General features: G+C 37.0%; 2 protein-coding genes across 3 annotated transcripts in view; one reads left to right on the top strand and one right to left on the bottom strand.

The window, feature by feature from the left end:
* The window catches only part of ASPN (asporin), a 29,871-nt gene extending 11,318 nt beyond the window's left edge, over positions 1–18,553 (bottom strand). Inside the window, exons 1-5 of the mRNA XM_038410700.2 lie at positions 18,142–18,553; positions 13,507–13,619; positions 4,405–4,618; positions 3,028–3,138; positions 1,159–1,252 (exon numbers count right to left, since the gene is read on the bottom strand). Of these exons, the coding sequence (XP_038266628.1) occupies positions 1,159–1,252; positions 3,028–3,138; positions 4,405–4,618; positions 13,507–13,619; positions 18,142–18,379 (770 nt within the window). The 5' untranslated portion in view covers positions 18,380–18,553. The remainder of the gene's footprint in view (positions 1–1,158; positions 1,253–3,027; positions 3,139–4,404; positions 4,619–13,506; positions 13,620–18,141) is intronic.
* Positions 1–26,328, top strand: part of LOC119859060 (centromere protein P) — a 327,648-nt gene that overhangs the window by 142,420 nt on the left and 158,900 nt on the right. The window lies entirely within an intron of this gene.

Genomic DNA, 26,328 nt, shown 5'->3' on the forward strand with positions numbered 1-26,328 from the left:
TTTTCAACTTAGTGTAACTCTTCATATACCTCACTTTTATTTTCTACTTTCAGACTTCCCCTTCACATAAATTGTCACTCACACTTTAACTTAGTCTAAGATAGTGACTAGCTGCAGGGCTAAAAATATTATTTCAAAATGTTAACAGGCCAAAATTGAGGAAGGGAAGGATGATGTAAAGCTCTCTTCACTCCTCTCTATTCTAGTTGCTTTCACTGAATTGGAAGCCTTGCAACCAGCTCCCAGTTTAGGTTTCTAAGAGCAAATTCTAGATTCAAAGTTACTCAGCCACTTTTTCAGAGTACCAGCTGGGCCTTGGAGAGGGATTTTCCTACTTATACTCTCCTGCCCTTTTCCCATGAACTCTCTGCTGGGTGCCCTAGTTCCTCTTGCACTAGATACTGCTTTTTCCCCTTTCCCCTTGTGAAGAACTGCATGACTCCAGCCAGCTCTCCACTTTCTCAGTACCTTTCTCCCCACCTCTTAAAGAAGCAGAAGCTCAGAGGCTGCTTTATTCTTCACTACCCCTCCCCTTTCTGAGTGGGGAAAAGAGTACCAGGAAACGTATTATGATGAATCTGCTGAGCAGAAATGTGCCAGTAAAAAGGAACATGATGAGTCTGCTGCTGCTTTTCCCCCACACTGCTCAGGGGGGCAATAGGTCTCCAACAGAGGAGGATAATTGTGTCAGTTAGGAGACGGTTGGGAAAAGTGATCATGGAGGCAGAGTATGTGCAGATCTGGGAGGAGGTGGTGTGAAGTTAGTTGGTGCAGTAGATTGGACCAGCCAGGTATTTAGAGCCTCTAGAGCCTGAAAACCTGAAGCACTTAGAGTACTTGCCTGAACCTCCTATCTCTTGGCATGCTCCTAGGCACTCTGTCAAGACAAAGACTGGTGTACCATACAGCACTCCAAAACCAAATTTCAAATTTTCTTCTATCGTGTTTTCCCTCAACGGTCACATTAAAGAGCCCTTAGGGCCGCAAGTTGGACATCATTGTTCTAGTGTAATTACAAAATTAATATTGTAAGCTATTACACCATACACTACCCTATCCCAAAAATGGTTGCCTAAAGTGATGGAGAAAATCCTGGAAACTTTGACGTTCCACCAAGTAGTGCTTCTTGGTGGAATCACTCTATATATTGCGTTTTACCTTTGAAGATCTTTGTACCGAATAAAATCCTCAAGTTCAACTGCAGTAATTTTGTTGTCATCTAGATGAAGTTCTAGTAAAGAGGATGGTAGCCCTAAAGGGAAGAAAAATCAATTTAATTTAATTGGTTAAAATATTTATATTTATTAAATTCTCAACTACTTCCTCCCTTTTATTTTGGGGAGGGTTGGAAAGGTGCTGGATAGGACTGGTTTGCTGCCTGGATCAAAAAATATCCAGCAGATATAAATGTACGTTATGTTTTTGATTTTTCTAGATTTCTTCATTTGTAGTTTAAATCAATAGGGTTTGTTTTTCAAAAGAATTGTCAACCTGAATATTTTTGCTTTTTCTCCTCGAAATGTTATAATGAAATCAACAATAAATGGACATTGACTAATTATTCATTCTCTGTTTTTAAAATAAATTAATGTAATAATCTTACCCTAGATTAGTTAAATATTCTGGTAAATTGATTAGATATTTTTAGAAGTATTTTAACTATAGTGACCAATATCTTTAGATTTCTGGTTTCAGAGTAGCAGCCGTGTTAGTCTGTATTCGCAAAAAGAAAAGGAGTACTGGTGGCACCTTAGAGACTAACAAATTTATTAGAGCATAAGCTTTCGTGAGCTACAGCTCACTTCATCGGATGCATTTAGATTTCTGCTGTCTTTTCTTTTTAATTATTGTTGGATTTTTGTTTATATGGTCAAACTCTTCCACCTTCACTGATGTTGATTTATACTTTATTTACTCCATGAATAATCTCACTGAAATCCATGTATCTACTTAAATAAGGGTGAAAGAATCAGGCCTATAGATGGTACTGGATTGTGCTGCTGTTTAGGTTTGGGAATAACCTACAGATTCCCAGACCAGTGGAGAATAATGCCTAGCATGGATTAAATGTTTTATTAGGCACAATGGTGCAAGATCACATTTCACTCATAATCATAAGCCTAGGCGTAACTCAATATAGCAAGGACAAGAACGGTGGTTTTGGAGGAGTTTGTGTTTTGCCCATCTGAAAAGTTAAGTGCTCACAAAGAGGCATGATCAAGGAGGAATCATATCCAGTAATTGTCCTCTATGTGGAATCAAAAGCTTGGGTTCTTAATGCTTCAACTTCTTGAGAAGCATCTCTGTTAACAAAAAAAAAAAGATTAAAATTTGAATGGAAAGGAAGTATTACTTGGAAAGTTGATCATTATGTAGGTTACTTGGAAGAGGAATAAAAAAGAAAATAACTGTTATTTCAGATTGACTGACTAAGGATCTGTGGCAATTTTCAGTTACGACACTGGCTAATTCTCAGGTATTCTTAGACCTGCATGGTTCTTAAGCATTTGGGAGAAGCTGCCAGAAGAAAGTTAAAGGAGGGAGTTGCAATTTGTTGGGAGGCCTGGCCCAGTTCGTTCTCTGGGCTAGGCTGAATTGCCCCTCCTTGCTGTTGGTTGGTTTGTTACTGTTTCTGCTGCTTCTTGACCTTAATGAAGGTGGCATGCACCATCTGAACAGAGTGGGACAGTGGGAGAAGTGAATCTCCTCAACCACTAAGAACAAGAGAGTGTGTCTACCAGTGCTTAATAACAGCATTCCAAGGATGAAAAAGGCAGAAGGGAAGGATGGGCAGCTGCTTGTGATGTAGTGGAGAGAGAGGAACAAATTTAGAACCCATTGAATGGAAATAATTATTTTCAATATTGTAATGTTATACTACAGAAATTCAAAGAAAAATAATAGATATAAAATCAGGTTATTCAGGAGAACGTTGGTGTAAAGGGAAGATTCTTATTGTACATAGCACACATCTGAAAGATTTATAGATTATTTGGGCATATCCTTACTAGAAAAAAGAACCCATACCTTTGGGAACTGAGGTCAGTTTAGCTTCTGCAATTCTAATGTGATAGACTGTCACTCCTTCAAAAGAACCTGGTTCTATTCCATCATTGTCCAAAGGATTTGCGCTCATTTCTGCCAAAGCAAGTATTTTATAATTAAACTAATACACATTGCACATTAATTCTAGTATGTCTATTTATATAGGATTTACTAAAAGCAACTCTGCTTTCACCTCACTTGTAATCATTATGACTGTTTTGGTAATATGATTTGAAAAAAAACCTATGGTTTACATGACTGAGTTTTAAAATTTCTGTGCTATAATTCAGAGGAGATTGTCCTGGGATTATGCAGTTTGTGCATACTTCTTTTTATGAAATCAAATCAACCCTGCCCTCCCCCTCCCACTGAATTCTACATTGCAAAACAGTCTGGAGCTCCATCAACCTCACTATGACCATGGATTATAATTGGAATTTTGAAGTGGCTACTGTTGGCTATGCAGGAGCAGCTGGGTGCTACCCGTTGGCCTCTTTGGAGAGGTACATGTCTCTAACAGTTTTGCCTGAGTAAGGATTGCATGTTTTGACCTGCAGAGTTACCAAAACCTGACCCACTTGCAGCTACAGTTAGGTAGATTTGAATTTCAGTTATGTAAAGCATATAAAAGATGCTTTAATTGACGATGGTGTGTCAAATTTTCCCGAATATAGATAGCTTGCTTTAAAGAGGAACTTCTATATAAGGAACATTTGAACAGAAACTACATATAGGAAACTAAGTTTGCCAGTAAATGTATATTCTTTGCTGCTACTGCAGATTTTGCATTTTTGAATTTGAGCTTTTTTTTCCCCCTGTCCTGAGTTAGCTTTTGTTTTTTCTCCTGTGGTGAAATCCATGGCATCATAATCAGTTGTCCATGAAATGTGACATCTCAAATTCAGTGATCAATCTTCACAGAAAGAATAAGTAAAGAAGCTGAGCTGTGAGGGAGCCAACTCATTTGAGGTTGTAGCTGAACCCAAGGTTTTGTCCAGCTTCCTCACAAGATCGTTAATATTTGGATGTTGATGAATTTCATTCTGAATTTAGCGGTTTTTCAGGAACGTGTAGCAGTTTAGCATTTTCACCAACTTGTGTTAGTAAAATTGGCAAAATAACATTTTATTAATAAAGCTAATAAAACTTCTATAATATTTCCATAGTGATTTAGGACCCGATTATGCAGTCACTCTGTATAGAATTTTCATGCTCTTGGAGTTGTGTGTGTAGATTAGCTATGATGTCTGTACTGTATTTTTTAGCACATTTGCCATATTGCTTAATGCAATCCTGAAATATTCTTGTCAACTGGTGACATGCAGTCATTTTAATCCTGTTCCAGTAAGATGGACTTACCCAAAACATGTAAAGCCTTCATTCCTTGAAATGCTTCCTTTTGTACTTTCTTAACCTTATTATCATGAATTCGTAGCTCTGCTAAAGATTTTGGCAGGTTTGCTGGGATCTCAGTTAGCTGATTATGGGACAAGTACAGCCGTCGCAACTTCTTTGTTGATTGAAAGGCTTTTGGGTGGATCTTAAATATTTTGTTGTTGTTCAAAGCCAGTGCCTAAGAAATATGTGAAAAGTAAGAAAACAGTATCTATATTTGATTTTTATGATCATGCATTTGTGAGGACATTGGTAAATATTTTTAGTAATTACATATGCATTATTTTATGGAGTAGTAGAAATGTAGGGCTGGAAGGTATCTTGGTCTAGGTATACTTGGTCCTGCATCAGTGCAGGAGGCATCTAGCCTCCTGCACTGATGCAGGACCAAGTATACCTAGACCATCACTGTCAGGTGTTTGTCCAACCTGTTCTTAAAAACCTCCAGTGACTGGGATTCCACAACCTCTCTTGAAAGCCTATCCCAAAGCATATCTACCCTTGCCATTAGAAAGTTTTTTCTCATATCTAACATAAACCTCCCTTGCTGAAGATTAACCTAGATTTCAGTAAGGCATTTGATACTGTGCCACATGGGGAATTATTAGTTAAATTGGAGAAGATGGGGATCAATATGAACATCAAAAGGTGGATAAGGAATTCGTTAAAGGGGAGTCTGCAACGGGTCCTACTGAAAGGCGAACTGTCAGGTTGGAGGGAGGTTACCAGTGGAGTTCCTCAGGGATCAGTTTTAGGACCAATCTTATTTAATCTTTTTATTACTGATCTTGGCACAAAAAGTGGGAGTGTGCTAATAAAGTTTGCAGATGATACAAAGCTGGAAGGTATTGTCAATTCGGAGAAGGATCGGGATATTATACAGGAAGATCTGGATGACCTTGTAAACTGGAGTAATAGAAATAGGATGAAATTTAATAGTGAGAAGTGTAAGGTTATGCATTTAGGGATTAATAACAAGGATTTTAGTTACAAGTTGGGGACGCATCAATTAGAAGTAACGGAAGAGAAGAAGGACCTTGAAGTATTGGTTGATCATAGGATGACTATGAGCTGCCAATGTGATATGGCTGTGAAAAAAGCTAATGCGGTTTTGGGATGCATCAGGAGAGGCATTTCCAGTAGGGATAAGGAGGTTTTAGTACCATTATACAAGGCACTGGTGAGACCTCACCTAGAATATTGTGTGCAGTTCTGGTCTCCCATGTTTAAAAAGGATGAATTCAGACTGGAGCAGGTACAGAGAAGGGCTACTAGGATGATCCGAGGAATGGAAAACTTGTCTTATGAAAGGAGACTTAAGGAGCTTGGCTTGTTTAGCCTAACTAAAAGAAGGTTGAGGGGAGATATGATTGCTCTCTATAAATATATCAGAGGGATAAATACAGGAGAGGGAAAGGAATTATTTCAGCTCAGCACCAATGTGGACAGAAGAACAAATGGGTATAAACTGGCCACCAGGAAGTTTAGACTTGAAATCAGACGAAGGTTTCTAACCATCAGATGAGTGAAGTTTTGGAATAGCCTTCCAAGGGAAGCAGTGGGGGCAAAAGATCTATGTGACTTTAAGATTCTAATCGATAAGTTTATGGAGGAGATGGTATGATGGCATAATGGGATTTGGTAATTAATTGATCTTTAATATTCAGGGTAAATAGGCCTAATCCCCTGAGATGGGATATTAGATGGATGGGATCTGAGTTACCCAGGAAAGAATTTTCTGTAGTATCTGCCTGGTGAATCTTGCCCATATGCTCAGGGTTTAGCTGATCGCCATATTTGGGGTCGGGAAGGAATTTTCCTCCAGGGCAGATTGGAGAGGCCCTGGAGGTTTTTCGCCTTCCACTGTAGCATGGGGCATGGTTGACTTGAGGGAGGCTTCTCTGCTTGAAGTCTTTAAACCACGATTTGAGGACTTCAATAGCTCAGAGGTTTTTCGTAGGAGAGGGTGGGTGAGATTCTGTGGCCTGCGCTGTGCAGGAGGTCGGACGAGATGATCGGAATGGTCCCTTATGACCTTAGTATCTATGAATCTAAGCCCATTATTTCTTGTCCTACCTTTGGGTTAACAAGGAGACCAATTGATCATCATCCTCTTACCATTCTTTTTATAGCAGACCTTAACATATTTAAAGTTTATCAGCCCCTGCCCCTAGACTTCTTTTCCCAAGGCTAAACATGTCTAGTTTTTTTAACCTTTCCTCATAGTCAAGTTTTCTAAACCTTTTATCATTTTTTGTTGCTCTCCTCTGGACTCTCTCCAGTTTGTCCACTTCTTTCTGAAAGTGTGGGTGTCCAGAACTGGACACAGTACTCCAGCTGAGGCCTCACCAGTGCTGAGTAGAGTGGGACAATTAACTCCCATGATTTAGATGCCACCTCTTATTGGTACAACCTAGAATATTAGCCTTTTTTGCAGCTGCATCATGCAGTTGACTCACAATTAATTTGTGATTCTACTATAACCTCCCACCCGATCCTTTCCTCGCCAGTTATTCCCCATTTTGTAGTTGTGCATTTGATTTTTCCTTCCTATGTGTAATACTTTGCACTTGTCTTTATTGAATTTCATTTTGTTGTTTTCAGACCATCATCTAATTTGTCAAGGTTGTTTTGGATTCTAATCCTATCTTCCAAAGTGCTTGCAACCCCTTTCAGCTTGATGCCATCCACAGATTTTTATGGCATACTCTCCAGCCCATTATCCAAGTCATTAGTGAAAATATTGAATAGAACAAGACACAGGACAGACCCTAGGTGGACTAGATGCATCCACCTAGTTTGACAATGAACCAATGAGAAATAATCTTTGAATATGGTCTTTCAACCAGTTGTGTACCCCTTTATAGTAATTATAGACCACATTTCCCTAGCTTGTTTATGAGAATGTCACGCGTGTCCAAAACCTTACTAAAATCAAAATATATCACAGCTACAGCTTTCCCCATCTACTAGGCCAGTAACCCTGTCAAAAAAGTAAACTATGTTGGTTTGGTATAATTTGTTCTTGACAGATCCACACTGGCTATTCCTTATAACCCTATTATCTACTATGTGCTTACAAATTGGTTGTTTAATGATTTGTTCCAATATCCTTCCAGCTATCGAAATTTGGTTGAGTGGTCTATAATTCCACGGGTCCTCTTTGTTTCCCTTTTTAAAGACAGGTACTATGTTTGCCCTTCTCCAGTCCTTTCAGACCTCACTTGTCTCCATGTGTTCTTGAAGATAATTACTAACTGTTCCAAAGTTGCTTCAGCTAGTTTCTTAAGTATCCTAGGTTGAATTTTATCAAGCCCTGATGTCTCAAATACATTTAACTTATCTAAATATTCTTTAACTTCCTTATTTTGGCTTGTGTTCCTTTCCCCTGGTGTTCTGGGCCACAGTGCTCGAAGCACCACAGGTCCGGCAGGAGTACTCTGAGAAAAATGAGGCTTACACACAGCTATGAGTTATTGGCTTTACTGAAGTTTAGTGACCCACCCGCAACGGGGACTCCAAGCATTGCAGTAACAAAGGCGGGGAACCCAGCACACCAGAGCTCTGCCTGGGATGGAGTCCAATGGAGGGGCAGACAATCAATATTAATAAGCACTATACAAAAACAGCTCATGAATATAGAATTAGGTACTTCCCAAAGAGGAGAGCTTTCCGCTACCTGGCGAAGAGCCATGCAAAGCAGCCATGTCCTTCAATAACTATCTATATCCCACAATAACAAAGCAGCTGTGTCCTTTGGCTCAAGAAAGCAGAAATTCCCTACCTAGGCCATAACAAAGTCTTCCATGGTCCTTTACCTGGATATTAATATTAACTATGTTAATTATCTGGTCATTATTAACCTTTTTAGTGAAGACTGAAGCAAAGTAGCTATTAAACACCTCAGTCTTTTTGATGTCATCTGTTATTAGCTCTCCTTCCCTGCTGAGGCAGAGGATGACCTACATTTTCCTTGCTCCTCATGTATTTAAATAATGTCATCTTATTGCTTTTTATGTCCCTTGCTTGATGTAATTCATTTTGTGCCTTAGTCTTTCTGATTTTGTCCCTACATGAAAAGGAGTACTTGTGGCACCTTAGAAACTAACAAATTTATTAGAGCATAAGCTTTCGTGAGCTACAGCAAGTGAGCTGTAGCTCACGAAAGCTTATGCTCAAATAAATTTGTTAGTCTCTAAGGTGCCACAAGTACTCCTTTTCTTTTTGCGAATACAGACTAACACGGCTGCTACTCTGAAACCTGTACCTACATGGTTGCACTATTCTTTTGTACTCATCCTTAGCAATTTGTCCGTGCTTCCACATTGTATAGGATTTCTTTTTGATTTTCAGGTTATTAAAGAGTTCCTGATTTCTAATTTAACATGCATACTGTGACTTGGAAATGAGAATTTATTTACTAATAATTGAATGCATAAATGCATATTTCCAATAGCTTTTTCAACATCTTGCATGTTGTATGTTTTACTTAATAATAAAATCCATAAAAATTGAATTACTCAAAAAATGTACCGAGAACTTAAAGCTTCCACAAGAAGTAAGAGAAAAGTGCTGTTGGGACGCACCAAAGGTGAGTGATTGTGAGAGGGAAGCTAATCGCATATTCTCATGATTGTTAAAGCAAGCTGTGCAACAACTATTTTGCTCCTTTTCCTGACTGTTTACTGTTCAGTGTAGTAAGCAAAATAACATGTCTACTGATGGGGATAAATCGTATGATTTCTGCTTTTTTATATATTCATTTTTTCAGACATAACATACCCATGATGCTGTAGTCACATTTTTGAAGACCATGAGCCGGTACAGCCAAATACAGTTGGGAAATCCAAATAATGAGGAAAGAGTTAATTTATTTTCCAATTGGTATCAAAAAGTGCTGCACTCCCATTTTGGACTGGCAGACTGTCTCCATCTAGATTTGTTTTGTTGTTTTATGTTGATTTTTTGTTTTTTTTTATAAAAGAAATATCCCAACTGAAATTGCTATCTTTCAACACCAGCTTTCAATTCCCCATCATTATTGTGAGACAAAAAGTGCCTTTGGTGGATGTGGGGAAAGGAGGGTGGGCATATTGTGAAAAGTCAAACAAAGAGGGAAACGGGCAGTATGTTACAGAGATTTGAAGGTTAAATCGTGTGATGTACTGACAGTCCTCTACTCATGTTTTAGTCAAAGGATGTTGAATGTGCTCAGCACCTTGCAAGAACTGAAAAAAGAGCAAGTAAATAAATTGTATGAGGTATAATATGGGAAAATTAGGAATTATGATAAAGGAGAGGAATAAAATATTTTCTCCCCATTGTCATGATCTCAGTCCTTTTCAAGACTTCTGTCTCTGTCTCAGTTGATGTTTTCAAAATGGTTTATTAATGAAAATCTGCCCAGCCAGAATTAAAAGGAATGAGTAAATTGTATATAACAACAAAAACATTTCATTTGTCTTACTTTCCATTTTCTTTGACCTCTGATGTACTTTAAATTATTTTCTGTTCATTTAAACAAAATATCCCTCCTTTGGACAAGTCTCTTAATTTTGCTTTCTCTGTGCTCTTCTAGATATCATTGCCTCACTAGTTGAGGGCCTGCCATGTGACAGAGTATGATCGATAAATTGTGTTACTTGAGATTATTTTGCACATCAGATTATACTTTTATATTTCAATGTCATGACTGTTCATGTTTCTACTTTCCACTGCTTCAGAGAGTACTGTCAAAATGTTGTTACTGTCTGTGATGGGATCCCCAGGGTGTAGCCTAGGACTGTGGGACCACTGTGCCCCCTTAACTCTCTCCAGCCTGGGCTGTCTCTCACAATGCCGTGTTAGTGACCAGTATTAAACCCCTCCAGGTGCTGTTATCACTCAGCACAACCACATGCAGAGACCCACACCCAGCTAGATTGCATGAATGCTCCCAGAGCCACTCATGAATCACACAGAGAAAGGCACCAGAGCCAAATACCCCAGCTCCCAGCACTGTACCTCAGGAATATACCATCTTGCACTGCTCAATATGAGAAGTGCACATTTATTAATTGGTTCAGCACTTCATTAATGGAAAGTGGATATACACTAGCCTTTGCAAACTTGAGCAGATTACCAAACACTTCAGGCAAACTCCCTGATAAAGACAAACAGTTAAACAAATTTATTGACTACAAAACATAGATTTTAAGTGATAAGTGACAGGTAAAAAGTCAGAGTTAGTTACCAAAATAAAATATAAGCACACAGTCTAAACTCTCAACCCTATTAGACTGGGAAACATCTAGATGAAGCAGTTTTTCTCACCCCACTGGATAATTGCCGTCCTTAATATACAGGTTTGTCCCTTAAACCTGGGCCAGCCTCCTCTATTGGAGTCTTCAGTCTTCTTCTGAGTGTCTTGGTTGCTTGCAGCATAGGTGGGGGCAGGAGAAAGGCCAAGCATGGGGCCCCTGTTTACACCCTCAGTCCCACATGCTTGGGGAACACAAGTCCAGGCATGTCTGATGAGCAATGTTTAGTCTTCAGGCAAGGTTGAGCAATTCCCCTTGTGTGGCCTCATGCAGGTGAATCATTGCATTGTAGCTCCCTTACTGGACAATGGTTATTGATGGGTTGTTTGACATCCCCCCTGGGCCTTGGTTACTTTCCTTGCTGCCTTCTCTGGGGAGCTAATATCTGGCTGATTCCTCAACTTACAGCATGTTTTAGTGATAACCATAAAACATAATTCTTATAATTTCATAGGTATTGATGATACACACATATGGATAGAAAAATGACTTTCAACAGATCATAACCTTTCCCCTGATACCTCACACAGCCTACTTTATATGCAAGATCACAATTATATATAAATGAGGGATATGGGGATTAGAGGGCACTCCCCCAAGGTACTGAATGTCACATTGTCGCTTTATAGTAATCATGAGAAAATCAGACTTGATCTTTTTCACACCAAAATAAGGAAATATATTGAAGGATTTGGTAGGAAATTCTGCTTTTTAAGTATCATTTGCTGCCATCTGTGGCCTTTGCTAAGGAAACTAGTGCTCTGACAAGTGGCATGAAGAAACCAAACTTTGTTCTCAGTGAGAATTCTGTAGGTTTTGCTAAATGTCTCAAGTGAACTGCTCTGAAAAACCAAATCTTCTTTATTATCAAGAGATTATGAGCTTTCAATTAGTGCACAACTAGAGGTGATTAGTAAGGCTAAGATTTAGTCATGGGGATTTTTAGTAAAAGTCATGGGCGGGTCACGAGCAATAAACAAATATTCACAGCCCTTGACCTGTCCATGACTTTACTATAAATATCCCTGACTAAAACTTAGCAGTTCCTGCCACCTGCTTCTCCGAGGCCCCCAAGGACGCTGTTCTGATGGCCCCTAGTGTGAACCCTGAAACCCTTGCCTCTCCGGGATCGCTGCTGCTCCAGCGACCCCCCCCCCCCCCGGGCCAGTGGCACTGGCCACTGTTCAGGCAGCCCCGGGGCTGCCCCAGCTGCTCGGGCGGCCCTGGGGTCAGCTACACCGGCAGTTGCAAAGGTCCTGGAAAGTCATGGAATCCATGACTTCTGTGACAGACTTGCAGCCTTAGTAATTAGAAATGGCTCCTGATTAATCTGTGTTCTTACACTGGAGATTCGTATCCGTTAGTGGGCTACAGCTCACTTCATCGGATGCATTACGAAAGCTTATGCTCTAATAAATTTGTTAGTCTCTAAGGTGCCACAAGTACTCCTTTTCTTTTTGCGAATACAGACTAACACGGCTGCTACTCTGAAACCTGTATCCGTTAGTGTTCACTTAAATAAAAAATAAAGTTTTTCGTTAACTTCCTGTAAAGTTCATATTGATTACATTTTTGTGTCTGGATGCAATGCATTTCACAAGTAGATACTAGGTGTGGCAACTACTAAGGTTGTATAATACCTATTTTCTCTACTACCAATGAATCCACAATAAGTAAAAGCTCTATTGATAGACTGTGGAGTAAATTAGATTTGCTAAACTTTCATTTGTTGTTGAGAAACCAAGTGCTGTTGGAAAGGATTTTTTCCATCAGTCAAACCTATCTATCCTGTATTTATTACCATGAAATTGGGAGTCCCTTTTTAAGGTACTCTGTTGGTCAGTTGACCTTGACTCTATTTTTCTTTTACTTTGACTTGAGGTGTGGATTTGTTGTTTTCTTTTCTTTTTGTGTATGGTGGCTGTCTGTTATGTCTAAAAACTGAATTAAGTGGCTATTAAACCAAGATATGCTCCATGATCTGTGAGGCGATAGAAGATATGGGGAAAAAATCTCAAATATTTGTGAGATATGAGGGATTTTGCAAAAAGCATGTGATTTTTATTTTTGTTTACCATAATTGTTTATACAGATTTTCCTGATCTAGATCTCCCAGTCACCCTAGCCCATCCTATTTTCCTTGCACTGCTGGAAGGGAGTATCGGGTACAATCCTGTCTCACTGATATAATCTAGTTTTAAAGTGTCATTTTTTTATCATAATTTTTAATCATTTTTGTATTATTTTAATTTAGTATGCTTACCTATATCTTAAAGAATTAATAAGGCAGACAGGATTTTCAAAGGAGCTCAGTGTTGGCCTTACATTATTTCATTTGAAGTTAAGAAGAGTTTTACCATTCACTTCAATGGAGGCAGAGTTAGGTGCTTTTGAAAATTCCTCCCTGACATCTGCTTCACATGTGGGATTAAGTTTATGGCTGTTGGTTACAGTTCTTAGATGGGGAGAGTGGGAATTTGTATTATAATCAGTTAAAGCGGAGAGAAATTTTTCTCTGGGTATTTAAAAGCTTGAATGTATTCTCCCTGCCCATATGGCATGTGTCTGGATGTTGTGAGCTCCATGTAAACTGACAAGATTGCAGTATGTAATGTGTATGCACCCAGAGTTGAAGATATCAAAATATTTTATTTTAATTCATCTAAATTATTGTAGAAGGAAGGATATAATTTAAATAAATAAATAAATAAATGAATAAAAATCTGAGTTGCCTAAATAAAATTGAATCAGAAAATAACAAACTTACATAAAGTGATGCGAGTCCTTTGAGATCATTTTCCTTGACCTCTTTAATTTTGTTGTTTTGGAGGTCTATCATGCGAGTATCAGGTGGAATATTGCTTGGTATTGAAGTCAAACCTATTTAGTGTTAATGATAAACAAAAATATATATAAATACCTACTATGTTGATATACAGAAAACCATTAACTGCTAAGCAGGATAACACAATGAGAATGTAAATGTGTGGTTTTTAGCTCTGCATTGAATACATAGGTTGTTAGGTAAGTTTAGCTTATAATTTTAGCTTTCAAAAAAAGTTTCATATGTATACAAAGCTCAACATCAGCCCACAATTCCCATGAATTGTTTTCATTATTCCATTGAAACAGTTTCTTTTTAAAAGAATAAAATTCATCTCTCGTTTTCCCAAAAGATTGGATCTTCCTCTTAAAGTGTAGGCACCAGAAAGTGAAACTGAGTAGGAATTGACTGTATAAAATAAAAAGTTAAACTGTCTAGTCTACTTTTTGTACTTTAAGAAGCTCGAATATTGAAAATAAATAATAATACTTAAACACATTTCTAATTCATAGATGTCAAAGTGTTTTAGAAAAACAGATAAGCATTTTTTCTCCATTTCACAGATGGGTAAACTGTGACACAGAGAGGTCACACTGAGTTAGAATAGAGCTCAGCTCTCTTGACTCCCATGATGGTACTCTTCCATACAGGACATTTTAAAATAACGAGATTTATCTTCACTTGCACTTTCAGTAAAAAATAGTTCATTAGGATTACTCAAAATAAAATGTACACATCCTCTTTGCTTGTTAAACTAAATGGTTATGATTAGAAAAGTTACAATAAAGTGGCTTCATGGGATTCAATAATTCAGTGGATTCATATTATGTATGATCAGTTTACAAGTCAAAATATGATTTTTAAAAAACTATTAGTAATGTAACCTCTACCTTTGATCTGAAATTCAAATGTGGTCCTTATTTCTCTTTGCTAACTATTGATTTATAAGGCAGAATTGAATCTGGTGTGTTCTCCCAGAATACTTTGTGTTCTTCAGAATTAAGAGGAGTAAAAACTACTATTTTTCAGTAAAGTAAGTAGATATGACTTTAAATACAGAGTGGAAGTTATGTTGAGGAGAAGTAAAGTGGGGTGTGGAGGGATTTTTCATTGGCCTTCTGCATTGCAATGAATTTCACCTTGGATGTTTAGATTTATAATTTAAAAAAATAACAACACATTTTAAAATCAGATCAGTCCCACTTTTTGTATTTGGCAACCTGAGTTCAGAGTTTAGTTTTGTTTTTTGCTGCTCCAGTTAATGATCTTATTGTCTTCAGCTTTGGTTGCTGGCTGTCATGAATAGACAAGTTCTGAGGATTTCTAACTGTGCCTTTTTAAATTTGAGTTTGAATCGCCAAAATAATGTAAATTAACTTGAGCAATATACACTTCTTTATTAAACGTAAAATGTAAATTTAGAACAGCATGCAATAGGAAATATAATCTTATCCTCTGTAAAAGGCTCACTGTCAGACCTGGTTTGGCCTCCATCCCATTGCACATATATCTGAGACAGAGACTGCTGCCTGCAGCTGTGGACCCTCTGTTCCTCTCTCCCCACTTCCTCCTGTCCAGGAACTGGAGAAAGGCATATCAGGGAAGGATGGGAAACTAAGCAGGAACTGGCAGGAGATTCCAGATAGGAGAGAATTCAGACCATGGCCTCAGGAAGGCAGTGGGGAAGAAGAGAGTACAGCACTCCTAAGGTAGAGTCCAGCAGTACTTGTTCTGGGGAGGAAGGTGTACTTAATATGGAAAGGGCTGAAATAAAGGTGGTGGTATCCAACAAGAACTCTCCCTACTACCTGGGTTCGAAATGGCCTGTGTTTAATGGCATGTGCCATAATTGACAAATGTATAATTATTTTAAATATAAAATCTGTTTTATGGATTCTTTTCTAAATGTTTGAATTTAATAAAACAGTTTTGCAACCTGTAACAGGGCACCCAATTACAATTACCCTGTTACAGATTGCAAAAGTTGTTTATTTTATTCAGATAATGAGGAAAACATCCATAAAAACAGGTTTTACCCTTTTTTAAAAAAATCTTCCAATAATGAGTTGACATGAACTAAAGCATAGGTGTCACACATTGTAAGGGCTTGTGTTGCAAATGAGCAGGTTTGAAGGTTAAGAGCTTTGCTCATTGGTAGAAAATACGCTGATACATGGCTACAGTACAAAAGGAAGTATTTCTTCACACAACGCACAGTCAACCTGTGGAACTCTTTGCCAGAGGATGTTGTGAAGGCCAAGACTATAACAGGGATCAAAAAAGAACTAGATAAGGTCATGGAGGATAGCTCCACCTATGGCTATTAGCCAGGATGGACAGGGATGCAAAGCCATACTTTGAGTGTCCCTAGCCTCTGTTTGCCAGAAGCTGGGAATGAACGACAGGGAATGGCTCACTCTATGATTGCCTGTTCTGTTCATTCCCTCTGAAACACCTGGCATTGGCCACTGTCACAAGACAGGATCCTGGGCTAGATGGACCACTGGTCTGACCCAGTATGGCCATTCTTACATTCTTATGTACTGGAATATAGCTCTTAGATCTACCAATACTGTTCTTTATGGTTGTTGAACATTTAATTTAGTTTATTCTTTATTTTTGTAGTTAAGAGTGGTAGATTCTATTTGTTATTTAAGTGGCATGTTCTGCTCCATATCCTGTATAGAAGTCCTATGGTTTTGATAACTTACGAAGAAATTGCTGTGCTGTTTTTATTTTGAGCATAAGGATCTTTATTAGTTATATGGTATTTTGTTTTTTTGTATTACTCTTTGGTCACTAAATATATTAATAGTGGGTTGATTAGAAAATCAGTATGGTGTTAGTCTTATTTTACTATAAATTTTTAGAGTGTTTCCTGTTAAATGAACTCTTCAGTTAAATAAAATATAAACTTAAAGAGAAATGACAAGCACATTTATGATTGTTAAGCATGGTTATATTTCTTAGAAGAATAGACCTATTGGCATCCTTGAATTATATAAAGCCTAACAAAGACTTACACAGATAGAGACTATAGTCATTAATTTTAGAGATTGTGATCCTTATGTACTATATTATATATCTATGAATCTTATGTTATTAACATATTTTGGTCAAAATGTCATCATTATGGTTATGCTATCCTTTTCTGAACCTTTTCCAATTCCAATATATCTTTTCTGAGATGGGGAGACCACATCTGCACGCAGTATTCAAGGTGCGGGTGTATCATGGATTTATATAGAGGCAATATGATATTTTTCTGTACTATCATCTATTCCTTTCTTGATGATTCCCAACATTCTGTTTGCTTTTTTGACTGCTGCTGCACATTGAGTGGATGATTTCAGAGAACTATCCACGATGACACCGAGATCTCTTCTTGAGTGGTAACAGCTAATTTAGACCCCATAATTGTATATGTCTAGTTAGGATTATGTTTTCCAATGTGCATTACTTTGCATTTATCAACATTAAATTTCATCTGCCATTTTGTTGCCCAGTCCCTCAGTTTTATGAGATCCTTTTGTAACTCTTCACAGTCTGCCTGGGACTTAACTATCTTGAGTAGTTTTGTATCATCTGCAAATTTTGTTACGTCACTGTTTACCCCTTTTTCAGATCATTTATAAATATGTTAAATAGGACTGGGCCCAATACACATCCCTGGGGGACACCGCTATTTATCTCTCTCCATTCTGAAAACTGACCGTTTATTCCTACCCTTTATTTATCTATTAACCAGTTACCAATCCATGAGAGAACCTTCCCTCTTATCCCATGACTGCTTATTTTGCTTAAGAGTCTTTGGTGAGGGACCTTTCTGAAAATCTAAATACACTATATCCACTGGATCTCCTTTGTCCACATGCTTGTTGACCCCCTCAAAGAATTCTAGTAGGCATGTTTTTAGATATAAACTTTTATGGGAGAGGGGAGTAGGGACTTTTCTAATACAAATACAAGACATTGCACATTTGATACGGGTCATTTCCGTCCTCATATACTTTGGTATAATTTCCATTGAAATAAAGGGAATATGTGAAGACAAAATGTCTCTCTGAAAATTTTAGTTCTTATGTTTTGTGGGCAGTATTCTCTCATCGTTGGATCGAAATAATCTTGTTTACAGATGGGAAAGGAAATATTTGTCTAAATAAAATAGCATTTTACTATTAAGTAAATGAGTTTTATGTAGTCTAAATTGCTTACCAACTTCAACTACATTGATACACGTCAACCCTCAGACAAGAAGGTTGCACTGATTTTAATTACATCAGTTTCTAAACTGGTGTTGAACAAATCGGTATAAGTTGTGTGTGTGTGTGTGTGTGTGTGTGTGTGTGTGTGGACAAGGCCTCAGAGAGAGAACTTCATAGATGATATCCTTTGGAAATCTGACTGAACCAATCTAGTAGTAAAAAAATTAGTCTCCTTGAAAACTAATATTACTTTGTCCCTCAAAACACGATTTGTTTCATAAGTTCATAATTCATGAAAATGCAGAATTCACCTCTTTAAAAAATTTCCCAAGAATAATTCCCATGATAAACAGACATGCAGATTTATTCTTACCAAGGTCAGAGCAGTGGACAACTCTCATATAACACTGACATCCAAAGGGACATACTGGAAATATATCAAAAGGAACTTGTGGCAGAATTGGTCTTCTAGTTGGAAATAGAGAGTTATCATCATCATTTTCATCTTCCATATCTTGCAGCATCATATGCTTTAATGTAAAGTGTGAAGGGCCAATGAAATGTTTAGCAGAGCACAAACCCAAGAAGAAAAGCAATACATATTCTTTCATGTCTTCTCACGGAGAATAACTAATCTGGGGGGAAAAGAACAAAATATAGCCAAAGTTAGAAAATGTAGAACTACAAATAACTTCTTCATACTTTTAATTTAATTCATCTATTGTAACACTCTTTGGCCAGAGCCAAAAATGATTCTTACAAAGAATAAGAATGAAGTTGCTGAATAGTTGATGCTGATGCAACGGTTAAGGAGTTTATTGAGGTCAATTAAAAGGTCTCTTGATAATGCACTGAAATAGGTTCTGAGTATAATACAATGAGCTCTAGACTTATGAGACATGTTGTATGTGAGTTTTGTAGCAAAACTTGTTACAAGTTTTTAGGCTATGATCCCAGTTTATTAATCCTCTGATGGCTGTTAGCATTAAATTGCAGTATGTTTTAAACAGACTTATTGTTCCTATTGCATCTAGGGGGATGGGAAATAGTTATATGAAGTATAAAATGCATCCATCAGAACATTCTCTGATCATGTGCTCAAATTTGAGGAGGAAAAAAATCTGCAGTTGTAAGTTCTCAAACCCAGGATCAACTTGCCTCTTGTCTTAGGTATTCAGATCTAAAGATTCCTGGTAAAAGCCCTGCACTTATTACTATTGTTGCAATGGCATATAGGGAAAGAGTTGATCTTTTATGTGACAAAGATCCAAATGGTATAGGTCTGTATTGTTTAAAATCAGAAACTGAAATTGTACCTGTAAATTAACTAAAAGAAAAGGAGTACTTGTGGCACCTTAGAGACTAACAAATTTATTAGAGCATAAGCTTTCGTGAGCTACAGCTCACTTCATCGGATGTATGCTGTAGCTCACGAAAGCTTATGCTCTAATAAATTTGTTAGTCTCTAAGGTGCCACAAGTACTCCTTTTCTTTTTGCGAATACAGACTAACACGGCTGCTACTCTGCAACCTGTAAATTAACTGTAAGCCAATGCCCATCCCTAGGAACAGAAGTAATATTTTTATTTGTGTTACAGGAGCACCTATAGGCACAAACCCCAAGATTAGGGCCCGATTGTTCTTGGAGTACTACATGGACAGAGTCATAGACAGTCTGCCCTGAAAAGCTTACAATAGATAGATAAGACTTATGGTTGTAATTTATGGCTGATCCCAGTACAGTCCCATGTAGTAATCCAGTGCAGAGGTCCCAAAGATGTTAATCAGTTGAGCTATATCTACATCAGAGGAATGGTCAGGCATATGCAGATTTAAAGGTATTTTTTACATTACTAGTGCTATTTAGGAATCCAGAAACACTCCCACATTTCAGACCATCTCCACAAAATACATATATCTTACTGCAAAAGCAGGGACAGATGTTAGTTCATGATGCCTGTTAATAATATCTCATAAATAATTTCTGGATTTACCTTGTGCCAGATTGATTTCATCCACTCCCCTTGATTAATCCTTGGGAAAGCAGGGAGCTTTCATTCAGGCCTGAGCCTTGAATCTTCTGTGAATTAATGCCGAGGCAATTCACATCTCTTGACAGTTCCCCCAGTGCATTGCACACCATATAAATTGAACACATGGGGAGATCAAATAGAACCCTGTGAAATTGCCACTAAGGCTGATGAGCAATTGCTCAGCAATATCTTTTCATAATTCAATTTACGGTAACATTGCAGCTACTGAATTATTCCAGTTAGAATCTGTAACCAAGTGAACAAAACATTGTGGCCAATAGTATCAGGCTGAAGACTGCTCTAAAAGAGTTTGCCTGGACACCTCTCCGAGACTGGAAGAAAGTAATCAACCATTGAAGCAAGTGCAGTCTCAGTTCCATGCCCAGTGGAAAATCATATTGACATGGGTCAGAGAAATTGGAGGGTTTCAGATTGTTTCTCTACAGCCTTCTTAATAACCTGCCTATAAACAATAATTGTCAAGGTTGTCACTGTCTACATGAGTTCCTGAGCTTGGCTAAACTGCTTGCCTAAGGAGAGCTAATACCTTTTCCCAAAGAAAACATTAATAAACAGTCAAAGTAGGTCCAAAACCCCTTATCAGAGTTAATTAATAACATGGGAAATGGTTCCATCTGCTAGATATGTGGCTGAAACTCCTCCAGCACATTAGAAATCTTGCAAGCAAAATTGGCAAAAATTAGACACTATGTTAGGAATATAGAAATTGCTTCTCATAGTAGACATTACCAGGTGCTTCATATTAGACAATTATGGAATATGGGATAAATTTGATTTGTCCCCTCCTAACATGGATCAGCTATCATGGATGTAGCCAGTGTTGTTAGAATCCAATCGGTTATGTTCGTATAGTCACAGTGAATAAGAAGCAAAAGTTCTTTGCAAATAGAAGCTGTCTGGTTTCATCAGTCACCGAGAATTTTTTTGAAATTCAAGACTTTCTAGATGCTACAGTGGAGATGAAGAAAGTGCTTTTCTCTTGTACCTTAGCCATGGTGTTGGATTTCAAAAACTCTCTCTGCTGTAATCAGTCAGACTCAGAGTATAATATTCACCACTGGCTCCCTGACTTCATCCTTATATGCTTGCTCTCTCTTTCTCTAAACCCCTCACCACCACCATCACCCCGGGTGATCTGTGAAGACAGTATACATAAATAGGGGAATTCAGGGGACAAAAGACCATCATATTTAGTCACTAGACTGTTAATAGAGTGGTCCTCAGCTAAGTGATAAGTCTTCCATAGAAAATTCAAACCTAACTGGGTCCACAAATCTGATTAGGTGGATCTATGAAAAAGGTACTCCAGTCCAGGAGCAAAGATAGCTTTGACTTAAAACTGAAGAAGGCAGCATGGTCTAGTTGTTTCGAACACAGAACTGAGATTCAGGAGGCCTGATTTTTGCTCTAATTGTCCACTTACTAGGATATTTAGACTTAATTTGAGGAGCTGGGTGCATCCTACAGTATTCTATGTAGAATCCAAGAGGCACTGCTGTAAACTTTGTAATTCATATCCTGTTTATAATATAATCTCTTTTTGGGATGTAATAGAATTATTTTGGGAAATGTTGGATGGATGTAGATCCTTGTTTGATGGCTAAATTAAATGTTTAATTGTCTGTTTATGGCTAAAGATTCTCTTGATACAGCACTTTGACACTGTTACTTCTGTCATTTTCTAGTTCTAGCTTTGGGAAAGTGAGTGCACTCACTTAGAGGTGTATTGCTTTGGCTATGTTAAATTCCAGTTTTGTGTTTTTGTTGTTTTACATTGTTGCTTTTAATTTACTTATATGAGACCAAAGCTTTGTGTGTCAGGATCATTGTTCTTAATACTATTGAAACTGTGTGTAAGTATTACATTAATTATACTGGAAGTAACTTCAGAAATCTCAGGGAATATAAAAATTATTATGCTATAATGTAGTGGGGGTATCAGGAGTGTACCCATTCTTATTCTCCCTCTGAAATGGATGTGTAAGTGACAGAAATGTCAGTGGGATGTAGCACGTGTGTAGCAATTGGCAAATATAATCCATTTGAAATTTCAAATGTTTTTGTGGCTGTGAAACACAGTGAAGAGGTATTGAACATTTTCTGCAAAAACACTGTGATTCTTTAGCTCAGTTCTAACTTCTTCACTAATTTTTGTGTCTGCTTAAACCCCAGTAGATTAATATAAATGCTCCAAATGTTTTAATTCAGCTATTTTATGAAATATTTAAATAGGTAACTATGTAATAAAGTATTTGAAATGGGTTACTGTTGTCAAAATAATGTATACCCTCAGCAGCTCTCACACTTACTAATTGACCAGAACACTGAGGGGGAGATTGTGCCCAGATACAGCAGGAGTGGGAAAGGGCACAAGAAGCGTTTCTTCTACTTGCATCACCTGCATTGAGTCCCTATGCTTCCCTGACTTCAGAGAGTCTCCTTCACAGCACCTGCAGGAGGACAAGCCACCCCAAATTTATGGGTGGTGAAGTAGAGGGGGCTGTGTGCTCCAGCATCAGGCAGGAAGCTGGTGGGGTGCAGAAAGCATGCCCAGCACTTACACACTCCAATGTTAGTGTTTTCCTTGCACATCCTGAAGCTCTAGAACAGTAGTCCCCAACGCAGTGCCGGTTGCTATTCCCACAGAAAGGTTGGGGACCACTGCTCTAGAAGATATTGTGCCTCTACAAACTCCCCTTAGGACACAGTTGAGCCTCTGTGATTTGGAATTCTAAAGGCTGTCTGTTTTATCCCAAACCTCAGATTGCCAGATAACATACAGAAAAAATTAACTTTTTTTTTTATGCATTTGTTAGTGTGGTACAGTACTTGATATTTCTAGAATATTACATAAAGTTTATGATAAACTCTTAATGTTATTTTAATGTGACTAACACCATTCAGATATAATAAAACTTGGACTAGAAATTCATGTGTAACAGTACAGTAACTTCATAATATTAAAATAGTAAATGTGCATTACAAGAGAAAATACAATAAATCAGTTTGTGGACAAAAAGATTTTTGAAGGCCCTGGTAAGTATGCATATGTTCAAAAAAAATATTGAAATTACTCTATGGCTAGATTCCAGCAGCAGAAAACTGTAACATGTGATCATTGCTTCCTTAAGGCATGACACTGAAGGAGTTAACAGTAGAGTAATCAAGACTTAGTCCTTTTTAGAGCCATGTTTAGAAAGAGCTGCTGTTAAGGTAGTTTGATGAAGGGAGGCAAATTTCCTAGAGCATTGTTTCTGAAAAGGAAATGTTTAAATGAGCCAGGAATAAAACATTGGTTTTGCTTGAAGACAGGCGGGGAAAATCCTTGCGTTCATTAGTATCACAAATCATTGCTCTGTGCAGAGCTTTTGTCCAAAGAAAGGCAAGATAATAGCTCTTTTGACCACTATATTTAAAAATAGTTTGGCTTCTGTTAGTCATTGTTCCTTCCCAAAAATAAATGGTTTTATATTTTAACTCTTTGAAAAATAAAATTAAACAACTTTCTGAATAAGAACATCTAAGAAACTAAGATATAGTCTTGAAAATACAGCATTATGTTAAAGATACACAGTGCAACTATGAGAAATTCAGCCTTAAATAAAATAGCTGAGATACTGGTTTTTATTTTATTGACTTTGAATAGGGTCTACTTTACTTATACCTTGAAAATTAGATGAACATTAATCTACGAGCACTTATGCTATTTTCACTTATTTAAACATCTATCCTGTTCACTATTTTATTTTTGCTTTTAAATCTTTTTTCTATTATACTGGATAAAATAAATTTTTCATTAAAATGACTTTTAGTAGTATATTAATTATAAATAATGATTATAGAACAGGACTGTGCATAGATTAAAATAACAAGGAAAGATTTATCATATATTGCTTTAGATGTTTACATGACAATATAAATCACTTCTTTTCTTTTTATAAGGTTGATTACTGTTTGCTAATCCAGCTAGAGCACTATTGCTTTTACTCTATTTGATTCTAAAATTTCAGTAAACTTGAAAATATTTGAACTACAAAGTATATTATGAAAAATATTTTTACTTTATAAATCATTTAGTATTACAAAGCACTTATTTACCTAACAGTGTTATCTTCATATAAATATGTTGCTTAATTCTGTACTGCTGTTTAAATGTGAATAGATGCAAAAATGTAACATACCTGGCAAATGTGGCAGTCCTTCCAAAAGCAGTGATAATCCACCAAAGAGGTTTATTTCAATTTTTTAAATTGTAAGTATTAACAAACTTGTTTTGAGTGCTGTGAAATTGAGAGTGGGCATTCCAAGTTAAAATTCAACTTGAAAAGTTCCTGATCTGCCTGGCACCCTGGATGATACTTGAGTAAACTGCTTCTACAGATTAGCCCATCTTAGTACTGAAGAAAGACATTAAGAAGACTTGTTACTACTCATGTGGTTTTCATCACTGCTTGTATTACAGCCAAAACTTCTAGCTTAACTCTAGACGTCTTGTAGAAGACTTGGTAAAACCTGAAGTATAATAATGGATGGCACCTGGCCATTGGAAGTACAGTGAATTCCATTCAAATCCATTCCTGATATGAGAACAAACTTTTTAAAAATAATTTTTCAGTGCATCATTCCTTATAAAGTGTGGCATTTGCCAAAATGTGAACACACATCCATTCAAAGAATAAATAGTGATGATGATCAGCAAGTTATCAAACCTATTCAAAGACTAAAGCTGTAAAATTAATACACTGCTTGTCCTTTTATGTAGTTGTATATAGATAAGACATCTTACTTACAGTAAATATCAAGCAACATACCAAGTGTACACCAGACTTTCTGATTTAAAAGCCTACTTTATATTATTAAATACAAGGAACGAAGTGTATGCTTTGTTTAAAACAGTAATTTTTTTTAGCAAGTTTCAAGGGATAGTCATTAATGAGAACATTGGAATAAATACCTATTGCGGGAACTTGCTTATGTTAACATAACTCCAGTCTGTAGTTGCAATATGTTATAATCATGATTGGAGCTATAAGTTTAAGCTAGGTCTGTGGAAAAATAGAAATGATTTACATTATTCATATTACAGTATCCATACCTATATAGTTAGAAGCAGGGTTATATGCTGCTTACCTTTAACAGATTGTCTATTTAAAGTGATATGGCACTAACATGAGTTGCCTATACTGCCGTTTGCATCGTCAACGTAATTAATGGCGTATGTCCCTATATTTAGGACATATTCAGGATTTTCATTTATCCAGTTTTATAAGTATGTTACTTTGTCATTACTAATGTAAATAGCTCTTTTTATGTTACAATTCTGATAATCTTGCAGGAAGGGGAAAAAAAGATTAAATATTCTAGTTCCTTTCCATCCTGATAAAATGTTTGGATGGCAAGGAATTATAAGTTCATGTTGATGACATGTCGATAAGGTTACAGATTTGTTTCAGTAGCACTAGTTATTTTGTCTTCTGTATTTTTAAGGGGAAAAAGAAGCAGAGATGCTACACTAACATTTTCAATCTGAAGTTACTATACTAAAGAAAATAAGGCTCGTGTTGCTCACTGCATTGTTCTTTTTTGTATGTTCCAGGTTGACTAGAGTAGATGAGTAATACGCCCTTTATGGATCAGTGTTTCCCAAATAGTGAAATTACCTTTCAGTAGCAATCAAATTTCCACACCAAAAGTTCAATGATACTGCTTTTAATATTTCAGATGTGTAGTTCTAGATCTCAAAATCCTATCAGCATTAGAACAAACTTCCTAAGAAAATATGTTGCCTGTATATTGAATGAGTTTCTGTGCATCCATTTACTTGAACAAATTTGGATAAAATTGCTGTAATGAAGTCTGTCTTGGCCCTTTAATAGTAAAAGGGAACATTGCTGAGGTAGTAGTTTGGATGGGAGGAATATAATTGCATCTTTTTTTTTCCTTTAATAGTGGAGGGTTGGATAGGGTGATTCTAGTTGAAATAGTTTCAAAATTATGAAGAGACTTAAATTCTAAAATAAAATATTTTATAATCACCTTTGCAGTCAGCTGATTGCCAAATTCTGAACCTCAGATTATCTATTTTTTTATGCAATAGTTGATGACATCACAAAAAAAGTAGTTCAGGGAATCCTAATATGGCAAACTAGGCTTTGGGAACTTAATCATGTTCTTTCAAAAATTCACAAAATCTTTTACAATTTACCATAAAACTAACTAATATTGCAGAATTCTACAGCATGGTCACTGTCTCTACTTTACTTCGTGATTTGTTTTACAAGACATGTAATAAGCCAGCACAGTAGGACAGCATAAATGTTTCGAAAATGCAAGTTTGAATAGCCAAATTTATGGGTTGATATTAGGAACTTATTTTCTTGATAATGTTCAATGTACCTCTTAATTTTTAAGTTACAGCTGCAGTTCACGTCAACAGATCTCTTAGCAACCTGCCTAAGAATATCACTTATAGGTACTGAGAGCAGAATCACTCACTTCTTCGCAAT

The sequence above is a fragment of the Dermochelys coriacea genome, chromosome 7 (assembly GCF_009764565.3).
Source record: "Dermochelys coriacea isolate rDerCor1 chromosome 7, rDerCor1.pri.v4, whole genome shotgun sequence".
In the NCBI taxonomy this organism is placed as follows: domain Eukaryota; kingdom Metazoa; phylum Chordata; order Testudines; family Dermochelyidae; genus Dermochelys; species Dermochelys coriacea.